The sequence below is a fragment of the Spea bombifrons genome, chromosome 1 (genome assembly GCF_027358695.1).
Source record: "Spea bombifrons isolate aSpeBom1 chromosome 1, aSpeBom1.2.pri, whole genome shotgun sequence".
Taxonomy (NCBI): domain Eukaryota; kingdom Metazoa; phylum Chordata; class Amphibia; order Anura; family Pelobatidae; genus Spea; species Spea bombifrons.
In genome coordinates this window covers 14,848,943-14,869,104 of record NC_071087.1, presented here as the reverse complement: position 1 = coordinate 14,869,104, position 20,162 = coordinate 14,848,943, and the positions used below count along the sequence as shown (strand labels likewise).

Below are 20,162 nucleotides of genomic sequence, written 5' to 3'. Positions count from 1 at the left end.
GAGTTACACACATACGCAAGCTATTTGATTTGCCAATAGGTAGGATTAATATACAACAGCATCTGTCATGTTGACTTTGACATAGCGTAAGTTTGGATATATTAAAATGAATTTTATCTTTTATTTATTAAGCACTAACATATTATGCAGCACTGCACTGTAAAATGTAAAGATGGCGTAGTTAACAATTACATGACCAATATGCATTTGCACATACAGACACAGCAATAGCTGAGGACCCTGCCCGTTGGTATTAACCTGGATTCCTAGGTATGTAATCAGGTCAAGTCAACATTGAAACAAATATTTATATATTGTGAAAGTAAACGGAGTGGCCTTCCCATATTGCATTAACAAATTGAAGATTAGGGTTCCAGCCCTCATGTGTGTCATGCATAACATGTGCTGCAAAGGAATTATGGGTTAACCCTTTGTGACCAAGGCTGTTTTAACACTTTTGCGGTGCTCGTGTTTAGCTGTAAATTTCCTATATATATATATATATATATATATATATATATATATATATATATATATATATATATATATATATAAAATGATCTACAAAAACTAATGAAATAACCTGCTAAATAAATTCTCTAAATAAATGGCTCTGCCACTTTACAGATCTTTGGTCAGACCTCACCTTGAGTATTATGGACAGTTTTGAAGACCCCCATCTCCTTTTGACAGTAAGGGAATTTAAACATGCATTGGATGAGCATAAAGCTATGCTGATTCTAAGACAAGACCAAGGTCTGATTAATGTCTGGCTCTTTACATCAGGAAAAATGGGCAGACTACATTGGCCAAATGGTTCTTATCTGCAGCCAAATTGTATATATCAATTACATAAGAAAAGATCTAACCATACATTGCTAATTGTTTTCATTTTCTGAGATCTGTGGCCATTTTGGAAAAAAGGACAAATATTAGATTTTTCACAGTGCATTTTTATTACATGCAGTAAATCATCTGATCTATCCAGAATATCATTGGATTCCCCCATGGAGGAGGTAAGAATGACTTTAATATATATACAATACTATATAAGTACCTAAATCCTACTTTATCATATCATACGATACATTCTTTATTATATTAAATTCTGCACAGTTGTAACACTTGTCAATACATCTGACAAAATGAAACAAACATTTTTTTATTTATTAAGTATGTTATGGCAAGCTTATCAAAATCCCATGTGAAACAGAGAAAATTTACATTAAATGTGATTATTTTGTGCAATGCAAACAAATGCTACTGTCATTTAGGTTCCTTGTAACTTTCACCTTTGCACTGAAGATCAGGGAGCTTGAAAGGCTTTGAGCATAAGTTTGAATAATGTATTTGCTCTATTATAAGATGAGGTTTTTTTTTTCAGAGCAAATGCTCTGAAAAATACCCCTCGTCTTATATTCAAGGTTGGCTTAAAATCAGACCTTAAATAGAGGTCTGACTACAAGACTAAGATCCAGATCCCCCGCAGCGCTGCAGGGGACCTGGATCCTCAAACTCCGCTGCTGCTGTCACATGAGCTTTCGGTGCTTATAGGACCCCCGGCAGAAGTACCAGCTGGCAGCAGAGGAGGTTGTCAGCGCGCATCGTGCAGACGTCCCCCGGCTGCCAGCAAGGAGGATCTTCCGCAGCGCTGCAGGATACCTGGATCCTCCTCTCTGGCAGCCGGTAAACGTCTGGTTGATGCGTGCAGACAACCTCCACAGCTACCCAACACTTTACCGGGGCTTCTGTGGTGTGACCTTCTGGTGCTCAGTCTTAGAAGCCCTAGTGGAAGTCCCGGGTAGCAGCAGAGGTTGTCTGCACGCATCGCCAAGACGTCCCCTAGCTGCCCCCACTTGACACCAGGGAGTTTGGAGCACGGTGGACCAGTCAAGGGATGCATCGGTAAGTCGGGGGGTTTAAGGCATATCAAGAGCGGCAGAGTGGTAAATAGGGGGGTATAAGGCATATGAGGGGGGTAGAGTGGCATATAGGGAGTATAAGGCATATGAGGGGCAGAGTGGCATATATATGGGGGCAAAATGGCATGTAGGGGATAAAAGGCATATCTGGGGGCAGAGTAGCAAGCCGTGGGGCAGATGTGCATAACTAGGGGGCAGGTTGGCAACTAAAAGGAAATAAAAACAAAAAATGCATTTTTCTTAATCATAGTTGATTATTAAATATGAAAAAAATAGTTTGCATGTGAATTAATATTTACTAGTAAAGGTTTTTTCTTATAGTGTAGTCTTATATTCAGGCCTTTTCTTTTATTTCTAAATTAATATTCAAATTTTGGGGAGTCTGATGTGACCCCAGTTTTTACCAGCCCACGGAGGCTCTAGTGACTGGGAAGTCAAAAGATTTTCTTTTTATCAGGTGAACCTGGGACAAATCTGGATAAAATGTAAAATGACAGTAGAAATAATCTTCATTGGATCAAAATTTGTGGAGGGGAAAATATTTGCGATCATCAAGTCTGATGTTTCAAGATATAGGTGACATGGTTAATAGTAGTATGTGTTTAGGATACCCTAATGACGACATGGAGTTTGCCATATGCTTTATACTTTATTCATTAGGTTCTCCTTTTCAGGTTGCCCAGTCTACTTTATTTGTTTTCCTTTTTTTGACTTGCATATTAGTCTCAGTCCTCAACCTGTCTTGTAACTCAAAGCCTTGGATCATTTTCCAGACTATTAGGACTTTAATTAAACTAAATAAACTGACAAACGTAATTTGAATTTCATAAATTTCAGCATTTGTTATACTTTTTATCTGTAATGGTATACAACAAAAATAAACATTGGCAGATCTTAACCCCTTCGCGACCTTTGCCGGTTCAGGACCGTCATAACAAGAAGGTCACTAAATGACCTTTGACGGTCCTGAACCGTCAAAAAATTAAATAAGCTTAGAAAGTGATCAAGGATCACTTTCTTCGCTTAAACGGCCTTGCTGCAATGCCTCGATGTCGAGGCATTCAGCAAGGCCGAGATCGGCATCGGGGGCCATGTCTGGCCCCTCCCCGGGGCGTCAACAGCCGCCATACAGCCGTCATACGTTTTAAAAGCGTTTAGGAGGCGATCAACGATCGCCTCCTAAACTTAAATGGTGTCGCTGGAATGGCTCGATCAGGAGGCATCCAGCGACACCAAACACTTACCTCTGGGTGGGCTGTGACCGCTCCGGAGAGCGGTCACAGCCGCCGCTGCCGGTGATCTTCGCCATCAAGCAAGATGGCGGTGGCCCGGGAAATAAAACAATAAAGACTAAAAAGTTCTCTAGAGGGTCTGGAGACCACTTGCTGGTTGAATACAGGTACTGCATTCAACCATGCAAGTCAATGGAGCCCAGCTTTCTAATCAGTATGTGATTAGTAAAATATTCAAAAAAAATATTCAAAAAAAAATATTCAAAAAAAAAATAAAAAATAAATAAAAAATGGAAAAAAAATAAAAACAAATGTGCTAACATTTAAAAATAATTATGCAGTGATGTCACTAGATGAACCATCCAGTACCAGCAAAATGTGTAAAAAAATATAAAAAAAGTATTAAAAAAATAAAATAAAATTAAAAAATAAAGTTTATTATTTTGAGCAAGTGCCAACATTTCTCAAAAATCTCAACAAAGAGTTAAAATAAAAGCACTTCAAATACCCAAGGGGTGTCTAATATATAAAAAAAATGGCTGATGGGTTAAATTGGAGTGGCCGAGCTCAAAGATAGGGCATAGGTACAGACTGACCAAAATGGAGAAAAAAAGCGCACTTCCCAAATGTGGCATTTTAAATCTGAAACAACCCGACAAACCCATGCATGTCGGGTATCACTGCACTCAGGAGATGTTCCTGAACACACATTGGGGTGTTGTTTGACAGTGGCATATACCAGGACCTGTATATCTATAACTAAAATACAATTTGTGTGAAAAAAAAAATTACTATTACAAAGTTTGACAAAGCGTAGTTCTATAATTGGTGCATGGAAAGGGTTAAAATAACAGCATTTGGAATACCCTGGGGTGTCTAGTTTTCAAAAATATATGGTTTGAATGGGTTAAATTGAGTTAACCGGCTTCAAAGATATTCCAAAGAGGAGAGGGAGGCACAATGACCAAATGACCACCTGAATTACGCATGCCCCAAAAGTAGCCTTTTACCAGCCAAACAATCTGACAAACCCATGCATGTGGGGTATCGCTGTACTCAGGAGATGTTCCTGAACACATATTGGGGGGTTGTTTGACAGTGGCATATACCAGAACCTGTATATCTATAACTAAAGTACAATTTGTGTGGAAAAAAAAATAAAAAAAATTACTATTACAAAGTTTGACAAAGTGTAGTTGTATAATTGGTGCATGGAAAGGGTTAAAATAACAGCATTTGGAATACCCTGGAATACTCAGGACAAGTAGTAGAATCTATTTAGCTAGTTTTTTTACTTGCTTTTTTAGGTGAGTAAAAGATTTTTCAAATAAAAGTCATAAAATGTGTTTTTTTTTCAATTTTTCACCATGTTTTTTTTATTTTTTTTTTATAGTAAATAAGATGATATGATCAAAATAATGGTATCTGAAGAAAGCCCATCTTGTCCTGAAAAAAACAATATATAACTTATGTGGGTACACTAAATGGGTGAGGAGAAAATTACAGCTGAACACAAGCACCACAAAAGTGTCAAAACATCCTCGGTCCCACAGGGTACAAAACGAAAAATGAGCCTGGTCCTTAAGGGGTTAAATGAGCTACTCAAACTATGAAACTGACTAGATAAATGGTGTAGCATATTACTAAGGTAACAATAAGCAATTGTGTTCTAATTTTTGATGCACATTTAAATATTTCTGACAGTTCTTGTAACTATAGTATAGCAACTTCAACGTCTTCATTGTATTGCATCAAGAAGATTCTATTTTTGTCCATTAACACCAAATAGTAAACCCCAAAACAACTATGTATTTTTATTTTTTTTCACTTGCCATTTCAACATTTCAATCAACTCAACATGTCACATCTACACTAACTAAATTCTAAATGAATCATTTCTTTAATATACTCTGCTGAATTTAGATGTGTAAGGAGCAAAGAGGTCCCTCCACTAGACTGTTTATTAGAGCAGGTCATAAGCTGCAGATTTTAAGAGTAGTTGCCTGTACATCTTTAATTTAACATCTTCTAACTAGGATTATTATTGGAGTCTTCTTTCCCTACTTCTTGGTTGCGCTCAACTTATAGAAAGTCACTGCATCTGAACAATCCACAAAACAATGCAAAAAGAGCACAATTACTTATTTCACTGCAATGTTTTGCCTTATTAACTATCATAAAATGACATTAAATATGGAATGCTCTATCTCTATTATTTTATATATATTGTTATGGTGCCAACAACAGCAAAATTAGTATAGGACAAAATGTTCATTTTTGCTCTTTCATTTTTTGTTTTGCACATTTAAGGAGCTCAGGAAAAAATACAAGAAACTGAAAAAGAAAAAAAAACCCAACAGATAATTTTATTAAATAAATAATTGGGATAGCAAGTAGATAATATTTTAATACATGTTATTATTTATTGCTTTATATAGCGCCTTCATATTCCATAGTGCTGTACAATGGGTTGACAGTAATATAAAGCATAACAATTTGACTTAAAGGAACAAAGGGTGAGGAGGATCCTGCTCAAATGAGCTTGCAATCCATGTGTACGCAAGGTTCCTTTAGGTAGCATTTAGCTAACATGTCCGAAAGCCTCATGTTTGGTATATTCCATCCTGTTGATAGGAAACCATTAAATAAAATATAATTTATATGTCATACTGGCCTTAACAAGAGCTGTTACCAGCAGAAACCTTATGCCATCGAATTAATATAATTCATTAACATTGCACGGGTGTGTTTTTAAATGGTTAACCTGTACCTTCACTCAATTTTAGGTCATATAAAACGGAGATACTGTCACTTAACTGTATTCTGTTACCACTTAAGATTTTATCAGCCATTGTATTGACTTTCCACAGTTCTGGTTAAAGTATAAATGTCCCTTTAGTGCCACCTAGAGGATTCATGAGTACCTACGGATCTATAATTGTTTTACTAAGCTAGTGCACCAGGTCCTGAATATAAGTTATTATTATTATTTATTGATTTATATAGTTTCATCACATTCCACAGCACTGTACAATGTGTAAAAAAAACAGTAACGCTAACATTAAAATTTGACTTCTATAACAAAAAGTTTAGTGGGGCCGAGGTCTTGTTTCTCTCTGATACACAAGTACTCCACTTACAAAAATGGATAGTCGCGTTAACCATATACTGTAAAACGTTAAATATTTAACTATTTTACTCACTCTAGCCAGCAATAATGTTGTATTCTGTGTCTCATTTAACGTAAAAAAGGTAGTATCACATATAATATTATATATATATATATATATATATATATATCACTAAAGAATGTGGACCCTTCCTAATTATTGAGTTTAAGTGTTTAAATCACACTCATTGCTAACAGGTGTATAAAATCAAGCACATAGTATGGAAATGTGTTCTCTGCAGTAGGTTAATCATTTTAAGAATTGTCTTTTTTGAAAAGTAAAAGTTTAAAAAAAACAACCTTTTAGATATTCATTTTGTGGGCTAGTATTATTTCAATCAAGCTGTGTGCTTAAAATGATAGGGTGGGTAGAGATTGTGCTTGGGGCATATATTAATGCCCCTGCGATGAGTGAGCTTTGCTTTCATCCACAGTCATTTGCAATGTGTTTTTAATTCAATGTGGTATAAAAATTGTAGGATCCCTAATGTCTAGCTCTCTCTGCTGGTCATCTAGGGGTATAAAGGACTTTAGGTATAAAGTCAACAGATGCAAGGGAAAAAATATAAGGCATTTTCTAGAAATTACATGCGCTATTTAAAAAAAAAAAGAAAAGAAAATGCATTTAAATGTTAACTGGCTCTATAATTATGTCATTGTTTTAAGATTGAATTATTAGGGCAGGTTGTAATGTATTTTTGTTTATGTTTTTAAATGTTAATTGTTTGGGAATACGTTTCTTTAATATTCTTTATCAGGGACTGTGAGGCTTGGACCAGCAACCCTGAGCATGGCGGACGATGCACCGAGGCTCGACGGTCTCTAGGATTCCTGTCTTCTGTGTTTCCCTGTCAAGTGTTTTATCTTCAGATTTCTGTTCTTTATTGGTTGTTTATTGCTTGATCCATGTGTTGACCTGTCTTAGGATTCTGACTACATTTCTATGTTTGCACTTTGTGCTTCGTCTCTATGTTTCTATTGTGGTGGTGGGGGGAAACATTACATCAATTTCTTCCCCATCAGACCTCAAAGAGACATTATATATATACTGTATTATGTATAGTTTTTTATACAAACATGCATAAAACAAAGAACCATGTTTATTACATAAATGAATATTAAGCCATTTCAGAAGGAAATCTTTTTTTTTGGCCTTTGCATTTTCACAGTATGTATGTTCCTTTGAAGGATGATGAAGACTATGAGGTGATTGAAAATGACGAAGTGGAATTACGTTTTCAAAGCTCACAAGACACAAGATCTTCTGAATATGCAGGTAAATACATTTTAATACTATAGGCATAATACGCTGAGATTACATGAACTCGCTTTAACAGTGACATGAAGAATATATAAATATAAATTATATATATATATATATATATATATAAAGATTGTATTCTTTCCTTTTGCTTTTCAGATAGACGATGCTTAACCATGAATTCTGCATCTCACTTATTTAATAACAGCTTCCTTACTACGATCCAGTATCAAGGCAACCACAGATTAAAAGTGGGTAAAATAATAGTTCGTAAGATGTACTTTTACATCCGCTACTTAGAGTGCCACCGGCTGAGGCTCCTAGCCATGACAGAGAGGAATTTACAGCATCCATGCAGTCATCAATCGATCTGTTCAAACATAGATACCTTCTCAATAGGATGGGCTAAGTAGGTCAATGTTATTACATTTTGTTTTTTTTCTCTTACTCGTCTGCAGGAAGGTCCATCTGAAATCAGGGATTTCAAAATCCAATCAGGTATCTATGTTTAATGAATAATTTTAAAGATATTTTTTTTATAAAATTACTAAGAAGGTCTTATATTAAAAGCATTGCCTTAGGTTTATGAATGTTTGTAGTAGATGAAATTACTATGTTAAATGATGGAGTATAGTCTTGTGTTTTCGCCAGGAATACTTTGTTTATCCAAATCATATTTTTTTTTAATGGACACAAAAAATGTGAGGTACAGAAAATAAAAAATTGGTAACAACTATTTTGCACACAATGTACATAGCAAGTTAGGCAGTAAATGTTGCATAATGCAAGAACAAATGAAGAACTCCCTGTTAATTTGTGTACGGCCTTGAAAATGTAAAAATAGAACAAAAACACAATAGCAGAAGCTGTTTCAAGTAACAATTATTACAGAGCAATATGTTTACAAATGCCCAGACTGAAAACCTATTCTTCATACAATCTAGGATATGATGATTTTTATGTGTTTGCCTAAACTGTGACTTTTAATACAAGGGTATTTTAACTATATTGCAGTCACCCTAAAGTTAGCAATTGCCATGGAAAGTGGATTTGGAGTGCAACTAACTTCATATCTATGCTATTATATATATATATATATAATATATATATGCATATATATATATATATATATATATATATATATGCCTTTTCTGTATACTTTCAGATAAAAGACACACCAACATGGATAACACATCCCATTTTCCAGTAGATCCAGTACCACCAGCAGCGAACAAGCATCGGTATAAGTTAAATGTAAGCAGGATTCTCTGATAATCGCAAGCTTGGACTTCATATATTGAAAAATGTTTTTTGTTTTTTTTTTAAAATTGCCTTCTGCTTTTATCAGTTTAAATCCAGTTTGATAATACGATCTTGTATTTCCTTTTGTTACAGGTATGCCCAGGTACATCTGATTTTACAAAGAAAGCATTTCAATCAACCAGAGGTACCTTTCCTGAGTTGGATTTTAAAATCCCTTAATATTTTAGCTACACTATTATAGATCACACATTTTTGTTTTGCACCCATTATACTAATGCTCCTCGTCTAAGACTTGAAATGCCTACAATACAATTTTGCTCTCACAATGTTGGCAAGTGTCACTTATAATAATATTGCATGTAAAGTTCCTAGAAACAAAGTCAGTGCTCTCGGGAAAATAATTATTTTAGTGACCGACTAAATTAACCCCATGTAAGCCATGTTACAATTTCTTTTAATGCCGTACTCTTACTCTTCTAGTAAACATGAGCTTTGTGTTTTAAGTTCACTCTACCAATCATGCATTTTGTTAGAAATTCATTGCTAGAGATCATCAAAGTCAAGCAAAGGAAGTGTTGTTAACCATGTCTATGATGGCAATGTATGAAAAAGACCAACAGCTTTTAAATAAAAAAAAAAACAGAGTTTACCCATTTCGATTGTGTTTTAAATTAGAACATTAAGGTTTCTGTAGAGAGGCTAGCAGTAGTCTTAAGTGAAGAAGCCAGTTGTCCGGGAACAGGCTTGCAGTGAGAGGAGTAGGAGAAAAAGGTAGAAAGACAGCTGCCATCATACTTTACCACCATCCTATGCTCATGGGCAGCATTATGAGAGTTGCAGCAGGAGGGCTGGCAGCTTCTGAACCAGGGCGTCGGGTAGAGATGAGTGGCCCTTCAGCCCCACCCCCCCAGTAACATACACAAACTCATTGTAACGCATACACACTCACTCAAAAACATACTTACACTTAAACATGCTCTCCGCCTCACTTTGCCCGGAGCTCTTCCTTATGGCTGCTTTCACACTGCTGGTATATTTCCATTGGGTCACTTAACATGACCCTACTGCACATGCGCCCCTGCTAGCCTGCACCTGGTTGCATTCCCCCTCAACACTTGGTGTCCAAGTCAGTACATCTTCATTGAGTGTGTGTATAAAGACAGGGGCAGTATGATCTATCTACCTTACCCCGCTTTCACCAAGATGTAGCATGGCCTCCACAGGGGAGCTGAGATCGAGGTCTGTGCTGAAAAACCTTGATACATTTTAAAGATCAGTGGGCCAGTCAGGGGAGTTCTTCGCAATGCCCACATTGAATATTATCTGACTTTAATACAGGTCCAGCTGTGAACCGGAACTTGAAACCACAAAGTCTCTCTCTTCAAGTCAAAAGTAAGTAAATAAAATGATCTTTTCCGAAGAAAGATGTTATTACCGTATTTGCTCGATTATAAGACGAGGTTTTTTTCAGAGCAAATGCTCTGAAAAATACCTCTCGTCTTCTAATCGGGGTAATCTTCTAATCAGACCTCAAATAGAGGTCTGATTAGGAGACTAAGATCCAGATCCCCCGCACCGCTCCAGGGGACCTGGATCCTCCTGTCTCACCCCCCCCCATCATACACACACTTACCGGTGCTTCCTGCTGTGTTGCCGGGGCAGCGGGTTGACGTCTACGCGATCCGCGTAGACAACGTCCGCTGCAGCCGGAAGGAGGTGTGGCTAGCAGTGGGGGTTGTCTGCGTCCGTCGCGTAGACCTTCCTCGACTGTCAGATATCAGAGCTCCCCGCACCGGTGCGGGGAACTCTGATCTATGACAGCCGGGGAAAGTATACGCGACGGACGCATACAAACCCCCGCTGCCAACTCCACCTCCTTCCGGCTGCAGCGGAAGGCGACGTCAACCCGCTGCCCCGGCTGGAAGCACCGGTAAGAGAGGGCTGAGAGGGGTGGGAGAGTGTGTGTGTGTGTGTGTGTGTGTGTTAGTTAAATGGGGGCATCTGGAGTGGCGTTAAGGGGGCATTTAATAGAGCACTCTGCCTCCTGAAATGCCTTATACCTCCCTATATGCCACTCTGCCCCATAATATGCCTTTTAACCCCCTAAATGCCAGAGTGGCATATAGGGGTATAAGGCATTTCTGGAGGCAGAGTGCTCTATACAATGCCTTTTAACTCCCTTAATGCCACTCTGCCTCCTGGAATGCCTTATACCTCCCTATATGCCACTCTGCCCCATAATATGCATTTTAACCCCCTAAATGCCAGAATGGGATATAGGGGTATAAGGCATCTCTGGAGGCAGAGTGGCACATAGGGGGTCAAAAGGCATACCATGGGGCACAGTGGCATATAGAGGGTTAAAAGGCATATCATGGGCCACAGTGCCATATTGGTGTGGCAAGCCTGGGGGCAGATGTGCGTAACTGGGGGGCAGGTTGGAAAATACAAGGAAATAAAAACAAAAAAAATATTTTTCTCAATCATAGCTTTTATTAAAAAAATAGTTTACATGAATTAACATTTACTGGTAAAACTTTTTTCCTTTGGGATCGTCTTATATTCAGGCTTTTTCTTTTTTTCCTAAGTTAATATTCAGATTTTTGGGGGTCGTCTTATAATCAGGGTCGTCTTATAATCGAGCAAATACGGTATATAGAGGAATGCATTTTGTAATGTTTTTTCTGCCTTAGATACACTAGCAAACCACATACCACAATCACAAATAAGCAAAAGACACATGCTAGTTTTAATAAATTACTTCTGGTAAATACTGTGATGTGGCCATTTCACTCTATCCATCTATCTATCTATCTATCTATCTATCTGTTGTGGCGACCCATATAGTTTTTTGTTTTCTATTTTACCAGATTTTTTTTTTTTTTTTAAATCTTGTATAAATCTGTCATAAATTGGTGGAATTTTTCCAAGGATTCTCCACATGTACACCTGTGCTTCTGTTCTTTAATGGGTTGACTATAGGGTATTATACAGTGTGTCATTACAAGGCTTTGAGCAGTTCAACTCGCATCATTGCAAAGAATGTATCAAACAAAAATATCTCTCTAAAAAAAAGCTTGGAGATGGTACAAAAGTACCTAAAAAATTAACAATACTCTTAGAGGCGGGAGAGCAATGTTTTGGTTTTTTTTTTACACAATATTCTTCTCTTTTATGCTTAAAAAGCATCTACCTTTTAATCATGCCGTTTTCCCAGTGTTATGACATGATACAGACTTAGGTTTTTCTCTTTATATTAAATTTTTTGAGTAACATCCTTTTTTATTTAAGGTTTCATACCAAGTGAAAAGACATTACATACACAAAAAAGCAAAATGAAAATGAGCCATATGCAAGCCAGTGACATTCAGCCCAATTACTCCCAAGAGGTAAATATAAATTGTATTATTGTCATCATCATGATCACAGCACTGTGTAATGGTCAACAAGACAATGCCATTATAGCATTTATTTAAACTGCAATTTTAGCTGGGGTTTTGGGCTCTTTGTCTCTATTTCACCTGCCCCCTTGTTCAGCGAGTATAATTATGTTGCTGTGCGCCATTTCTTGGCAACCTGCATGCTCAAGAATTCATACATTTACTTGATTTGGTTATAGTTATGAGACATTTCCCCCTGCTGATCAGATTTCAAAATATGTCACATTACAAAGGATGAATCTCAAGTAAGAGTTCATAAATTCACATAACAGATTTAACAGGATATCACCACTTTACTCTTATATGATGCCCAATTATTTATTGCCAATAAAAGTATTGAAACATTAACTACAATTCAATCATCATATAATTAATAAGTTCCAATCAAAACGATTTATGGTCTGTTTAATCAAAAAGTCTTCAGGCATTCATGATACCTTTTTAGTAAATCAATATGAATATGGTATGGTATATAATAAAATATACCATCTGAAACAAATTTGTTTAAAATGAAAACTATATATGTATATAAAATCAAAAGATTCTAAAGTTCAATTAGCCTTTTAAACTTAAACTTGGATTGGAGAACACAACATGCCATTGGAACACAGGAGTGATGGGAGTGATAAAGGGCCTCTGTAGGCCTATGAAGAGAGTCCATTAAAAATCAGCTACAATAGTCATTTACAACATTAACAACGTCTGACCTATATTTCTGATTAATTTCATGATATTGTAACGGACAAAATTTGATTTTCTTTCAAAAACAAGATTCCTAAGTGACCGAAAACTTTTAAATGGATATGTGTTTGTATGTATAGTGTTCTTTTTCCTCCACATGGTGATGGTAAACTACCCAATCCTCTTGTACATTCACAAACTAAGTCATTGTAATATTCTCTATCATTTCTACCAGGAAAATGAAATCAGCCAAATTCCCTCTACCAGAGCTTTCTGTACAGACAAGGATGAAGTTCACTTCAAAAGAAAATATTACAAATCTGCATCAGCACAACTCCCAGATGATGATGAACCCAAGGCAGTAGCTCTTAACCTGGTAAATACAATACCCTACAAAAATGTAAATTTACCATTCGTATTGGTCTAACATTGGTTAGGTTTTTTCTCTTTGTTAATCCAAATCAATTCCAAACAGAAAATGTGTAGTAGTGTCTGGGTCAAGAAATACAGTATAGACTCATAGACTTGATATAGATCAAATCAATCTATTTATTGGTTATAGATCAAATCAACCTATGGTGGCCATGAATTATTTAGGTCTGAGTGAGGAAAATGCAGAGAGAAATTTGAAGGTGAGAGAAACAATAAAGAAACAATAAAGAAGAGGAGTTAAATATACTAAATGTCACATAATAATTCTGGTAGTGTGTTTGTGATGCAGACAGAACCCCATACCTATTCAATTTGATCTCCAATAAGACACTAAAGAGTCGTAGGTTACTAAATAAGAGATGCAATTTATCAATTTAGCATTACATAGTTTAATACCCCAAATGATACGGATGTAGCAAGGCAAAACCCTCCCTATACGTTCCAAAGCGGTGTCTTGAACCATGGACACAAGTGTCACTTTTAAAATGTTTTAGATTTTTTTTAGATTTAGTTAGCTGTACGTTTAAGTAAATCTATGCAATTGTGTTTGCAAACTACAAAATAAGTATTATACACCATTTCTCAATCCTATGTGTATATTGTGGAAAATGTATCTTAACTTTAACATGACTACTCCTTCCCATTTGGTACATTTTCTCTCGCAGATTTATAATTAGTTATAGCCATTTATGATTCCAGATCCCCTCTAACCCGTCTCAAAAGTGATTTTTCATACTCTGCAAAAACATTACCCTGAAAACTAAAATGATCGTTATTGTTCTTTAGGTCTGCTATTCCCTTGTGTTTTGCTCAATCAATGAGAAACACTACACACATAATGTTTGATCAAACAAAACCTAATTTAGCATCACTACCGCAGGGTAGATAGCAGTTTCTTATGCGAGTACAATCTATTCACTTCACACGATATTTGTCAACAATACAGTAATACATCACCAGGCCAAGCACTCTCCTAGCTGGGTACTCGCTAGCCCGGGAAGTCCCTGGTCAGTCTGTTCAGAGGGTATAGCTTGCTCTCGGTCACGCTGGATCACGTCCTGGGCTGCCTGCGCACATCTCTGACACCTCAGGTGAGGCTTCAACATTAGCTGTTCAGGGGCCTGGTCTTATATACCTTTCAAGAGCAGTTTGCTGTTTTCCATGCTGGTACATAGTTGACGTCACTTGGTGTTATCTCATCATTAGAAATACTTGTGGTGGCCGTGCCTTGGGATGCTGGCCAGGCACCCGTGGCTTGATCGAATATTCAAGAACGCGCACCGTTACAGCCCTTATCTCGTATCAACAGCTGTCTGTACCATTGCTGTTTACTACTTAATGGAACTTGTTATATAACTACTCATACCACTATTCTATCATGACTGGACCCAGGAATCGTACTACCATAAATCCCTTTTATTACACCATGTATTTCTCCTCTTTTATCCCTTTGTAACATAATGGCTTATACACTCGTTCAATGATATGATGTCTTGAGTACTGGCTGCATTTTTAAAATACTCTTCTATAAAAGCTAACTTTCTATAGGTTAGCAAACTTTCTATAGGACTAGTTACTTGAGAAAATCAATGTCAAAATCCTACGTGAATGGATGCGAGAAGATTTTACTTGATCATTGAATGTACTAAAAAAGGATAACAGCTTATACTGCAACCTTTGGCTAATCTAACACTGAACAGTCGAATCTAGAATATGAAAGACTTAAAAATTAAATATATTAAATAATAAAGAAAGGATGTGGTTTCAAATAAATGTAAAATATGACTAAGCATGTCAATGGAATATTTTTATAATTAGAAAAGTTTGGGGAAAGAACTATAGTTTGAATATGTTTTACATATTACACATAGTTAATAGGCCCTAGATACTTATTTTTGACATATAATGCAATGATAATACATATAATAAGACTGGAAAGTTTAGATTGATACATGCATTATGACATCATGAAAATAGCTTCAAACTAATTGTTAGAAGCACGCTTTTTTCCCCCATAACAAAGATTTACAACTTCTGCTTAAAATAGAAAACAAATGTTATCCATTCATACATCTGTAGGTATCACATTCGATGATAGGTTGAGATTATGGCCATTTGATTCATTTAATAATTCAAAACCTGTTGGTTTTTGTCACCAAATGTGATTTTGCACTTCAGTCATGAGAATCTGAGAATATATTCTGATTATGTGGCTAGTTTGGAAAGAGTATGTGTAATTAAAGAGCTAGTTCATTAAAAATGCACTATATAAACTCCAGCAATATTTAATATTGTAGGACCCGACCAAGTGCAAATGGTATATAAAAGAATTTGACCGGGTGAAAGCAGAGCATGTTTTATTACAGGAAAAACAAGTAAGATTTTGTTTTAATAGTTACTTTATGCAAGGTTTGACTTAGATCGCTTCTGGGTGCCCATAGTTCTAAATCTGTACATTAATATTTTACATGTATATTTCATTTTAACTGGCATGTATTTTGCACATACATGTTGGTGAGTTCTAGGAGTCTCTTGATTTCTTCAATTTTCTATAAGTGAATGGCACACATTTGAGTGGCCTGCGAAAATAATATATCTTAACATTGCCAGTATCACAAAATCACCCGAAATCCCACGCACACGCATAGTAGGTAACAATTTCAATGTTTAGTTAGAGACACAAACTCATTTTTTTGGGAATTCAAACTGAAACTTTCCTTACAGTCCTGTAAAGTATACAGTAGTTCTGTACAAGTGTGATTTATTACATGTTGATTATGAATAATGTATTAAATCTTTCAGCATTAAACTGATCCAAAAATTTTAGGCAGGCGTGAAAAAAAGAATGCCTTTGAACATATACATGTCAAAATTTAGTTTTAATCATTTGACAAAATGCAAAGTCAGTGAACAAAAAACCCCAAAAAAACCCTAAATTATTATCTGGTGTGACCACCCCTTTTGCCTTCAAAACAGCATCGATTTGTCTAGGTACATTTGCAGAAAGTCCAGGAGTTTGTAGGCTTACCGTTAGGTGTAGGATTAAATAATTATATCAAACAGGTGCTTATGATCATCAATTTAATGTATAGGTTTAAACACAATCATTAACTGAAACTGTGAGGAACAGTCTAACTCACTAGCAAGGTGAGGTTGCTGAAATTTAATGTCACAAGTCATTCACCATGGCATGACTGAGCACATCAACAAGACACAAGGTAGATAAACCGCATGAGCAACATCTCTTCCAGGCAGAAATTTCAAGGCAGACGGGGATAGATTTCCAGATCTTCTGTCTAAGCTCTTTTGTAGAAGCACAAAGAAAACGGGATTACACGAAGAAACAGAACCGAGTCTACCTAAACCCAAAAATAAAATGGCTAGTTCAGCAACATTTTTGAAACAACCTACCTGCCGAGTTCCCTAAAAACTGTGTTTACATGTACCTAGAAGAATTGATGCTGTTGGTTACCCTTTTTTCTATTGATTATAGCATTATAAGCATTTATACTTTATTGCATTTTTTTACATCTGCACACATTTGCACAATACTGTATATACTATGGACAAAAGTATTGGGACACCTGATCATTACACCAACAGGGACTTTTATGACATTGCAGTCTAAATACATAGACATTAATATGAAGCTGACCTTCCCTTTTGTACCTATAACAGCTTCTACTCTTCTACGGAAGGCTTTCCACAAGATTTTGGAGTGTTTCTGTGGGAATTGTTTCCCATTCATCCAGTAGAGCATTTGTGAGGTCAGGCACTAATGTTGGACAAGAACACCAAAGGGCCTTCCCCAAACTGTTCCCACAAAGTTGGAAACATAGCATTGTCCAAAATGTCTTGGTAAGTCCCCTTCAGCATACCAAGACATTTTGGACAATGCAGTGCTTCCAACTTTGTGGTAAGAGTTTAAGGAAGGCTATTTTCTATTCCAGCATGACTGCTTCCCAGTGCACAAAGCAAGGTCCATAAAAGACATGGTTGGACAAGTTTGGCGTTGAAGAACTTGTCTTGTCCTTAACCCCATTGAACACCTTTGGGATGAACTGGAACGGAGATTGCAAGCCAGGCCTTCTCGTCCAACATCACTGCCCGACCTCAAAAACGCTCTACTGGATGAATGGGGAAAATTCCCACTGTACTAGTAACTGTAAAATTATGAAGCTTCCCATTTAGAGAAATCAATATTTATATTTGATTAAAAAAAAAATGAGTGTCTCTAAAGTTTAATTTAAATGTGTTTATGAACAGGATGGCACATTTCTGGTAAGAGATAACGGAACACGGACATTTAACGAACCATATATTTTATCAGTGTATTATGGATATAAAGTATACAACATCAAGATAAGGTACCTTGAAGACAGTGACCAGTATGCTCTCGGAACAGGTCTAAGAGGAAATTATGTAAGTCATCCTATTAAATACCTAAAATGTATGTGATTTTGATACCTGTACCATATACAGCACAGATTCTAATTATTGAGAAAAGCACTACCAGTCCCTCTAAAACTCTATTAATTGCATTGTAAACTCTATTGCACTCAAATTTGAATATCTAAATTTACCATAGAATAAATACAAATATAAATAGTTTTTACAAAGAATCAAAAATAATACAATTTCAGGGATGACAATTGTCTAAGGGAAAGCTAAAAAAAAAACCCACTTTATTTGTTAAATAAATTTCATAAGCAACTGCTCATTCACAAAGCGATAACAGGCAAAACTAATGAGGTCCTTTCACCCTATTAACTAGACTTGTGCACAGTGAGCAAAATCAATTTAGCCGATTTTTTTTCCTTACTTTTGCTACATTTTTTTTAATGTACATTTTGTTTCTTGTTCTTGCTGTTCGGATATTTGGAGTAGTTTTTTTTTCATTTGGAAACTAAATTCAAAACTATATTTTCAATGGGGGAAGTCTGTCACCTAATGAAACGAGGTTCCCTCCGAATTTTCATTTCCCTCAGGAAGTAACACTCAGAAGAGTATTTTTAAAGGGTAGGTCCCAGCCACCTTTTGGTTTCTCCTTTAACTTACAGCAGTAGCATCTTAGGGCTTAGGAAGCATACGGAAGGTAATTGAGTGGTAACAGCAGGACTGATTCTTCTATTTCACTTTTTTTCTGGACCAAAAAACAGACCTGCTGCAATCATCTGTTCATCTTTGCTCTGGGGAGATATAAACGTTACAGGGCGGTGTTTGTGGTCGTGCTGGAACCGGCGTTGCTTGCTGTAGCACTAGTAGCGGTTTTATTACGTACTTCACCATCGAACAGTTTAATTCTAAATTTGATCCAGCACCAGCGCTTCACTCCTCTGTGATGCCATGATAGTAACTACATTGTGCCTTTATATTACTAGGTGGGATTAAGAAGATTTAAGAACCCCACCCCACTCCATTTTTTACAGTAGTAGTATAGTTAAACTATATGCCACGGTTGTTTTGACTACTTCTATTTATTCTGTATCCTCCAACACACAGTCTCTTTCCTGCTTTCCCCGCTAGAAGAGCAGCAAAATGGGCAAGTTAGTGAACTTTCAATTAATATCTGCAGTTTTGCTTGATAGCTTTCTTGGGGGTCCCTCCTCATTTTAATTCATACGAATACACGAATAAGGTTACATCCAACAATGAAGTTCATATGAACTAGTCTACTAGTAATTATTTAGTACGAAGAGCAGAGGTAGCCTGGTAAATACCTTGCAGGGACAGTTAGCTGAGCCCCAACAAAAAAAAGAATACAGTTGAAAAAATGATTATTATTTTGCTTCATTTATCCAAATGTTTTGTTAACTTTTTATTTTTTTACCTGTTTTACAGAAATTTAATTCCGTGAAGGAAATGATTGAATTTCACAAGCATATACCCATAATACTTATTGATGGAAGAGGCCAGAAAGATACACCACGACCACAGTGTTACCTAACACACCCACCCAGCGTGAACGGTCCAATGTCTTCATTAACACTTTAAAACATCTATTTATCTTGAGATGGTTTCATAACACAATAATGTGGACATGTTTTTAGGTCTTTTAATCTGGACAGCTCAGCCCAAAAAGGTTTGTGGAGTAGCGGTCCTCAAAGGATAATTTCAGGCTGTTCTTGTGGCCACATTTATCAATGTAGCCGTAAACACATAAACCACTCAGACATCCTCAACAAAATAATGCACTAAAACCCTGGATCACTGTCCTTTCCAAATCGTTCTATGGGAATTGAGCTTGCGCGCCAGTTAAGCACAATGCTCGTTTCATTCTGTGAGCAAGCTGGCAGTCACACGATGGCTTTTGCTATGGCAGCTGCAAATGACTGGGTTGATCGCCACATCCGAGACCTGGCATTTTTTCAAGGCACAATAGACTTGCATTTACCGCAGACCAACGCAGCTACTGTAGAGCATGAGTAGATACCACAACAACCCAAAGACACTTTTCAGTTCATATACAGTATTGCTGCACTGTAATAGTTCTCTTCTATGATAAACTAAAATCTTTTACATAACAGATGTAAATTTATATATATATATATATATATATATATATGCACACACACTATACTTGAGCAGCATTCAAATTAGCCAATGTACCTTTGAGACGTAAGCGCCCTGACGACATCTTTATGTCTTTCAACGCAGCATATTTGCATATTTTCAGAACTATAGAAGTTATGGCAGTTGATAAATACATAACTATTTTTGCGTTTTATTTACATATAGAGCTTTTCAGTTATCAAATGGGCT

The 20,162-nt window shown here is 36.5% G+C and overlaps 1 protein-coding gene across 1 annotated transcript; it reads left to right on the top strand.

Moving 5' to 3' along the window:
• Positions 1-980: 980 nt before the first annotated feature.
• Positions 981-19,394, top strand: CLNK (cytokine dependent hematopoietic cell linker). The gene is made up of 12 exons (XM_053458029.1): positions 981-1,016; positions 7,512-7,599; positions 7,744-7,835; positions 8,043-8,082; positions 8,750-8,838; positions 8,980-9,031; positions 10,186-10,239; positions 12,139-12,236; positions 13,204-13,344; positions 15,698-15,775; positions 17,667-17,822; positions 19,242-19,394. The coding sequence occupies exons 1-12, from the start codon at positions 1,008-1,010 to the stop codon at positions 19,392-19,394; spliced, it is 1,050 nt and encodes a 349-aa protein (XP_053314004.1). The 5' UTR covers positions 981-1,007.
• The last annotated feature ends 768 nt before the right edge of the window (positions 19,395-20,162 follow it).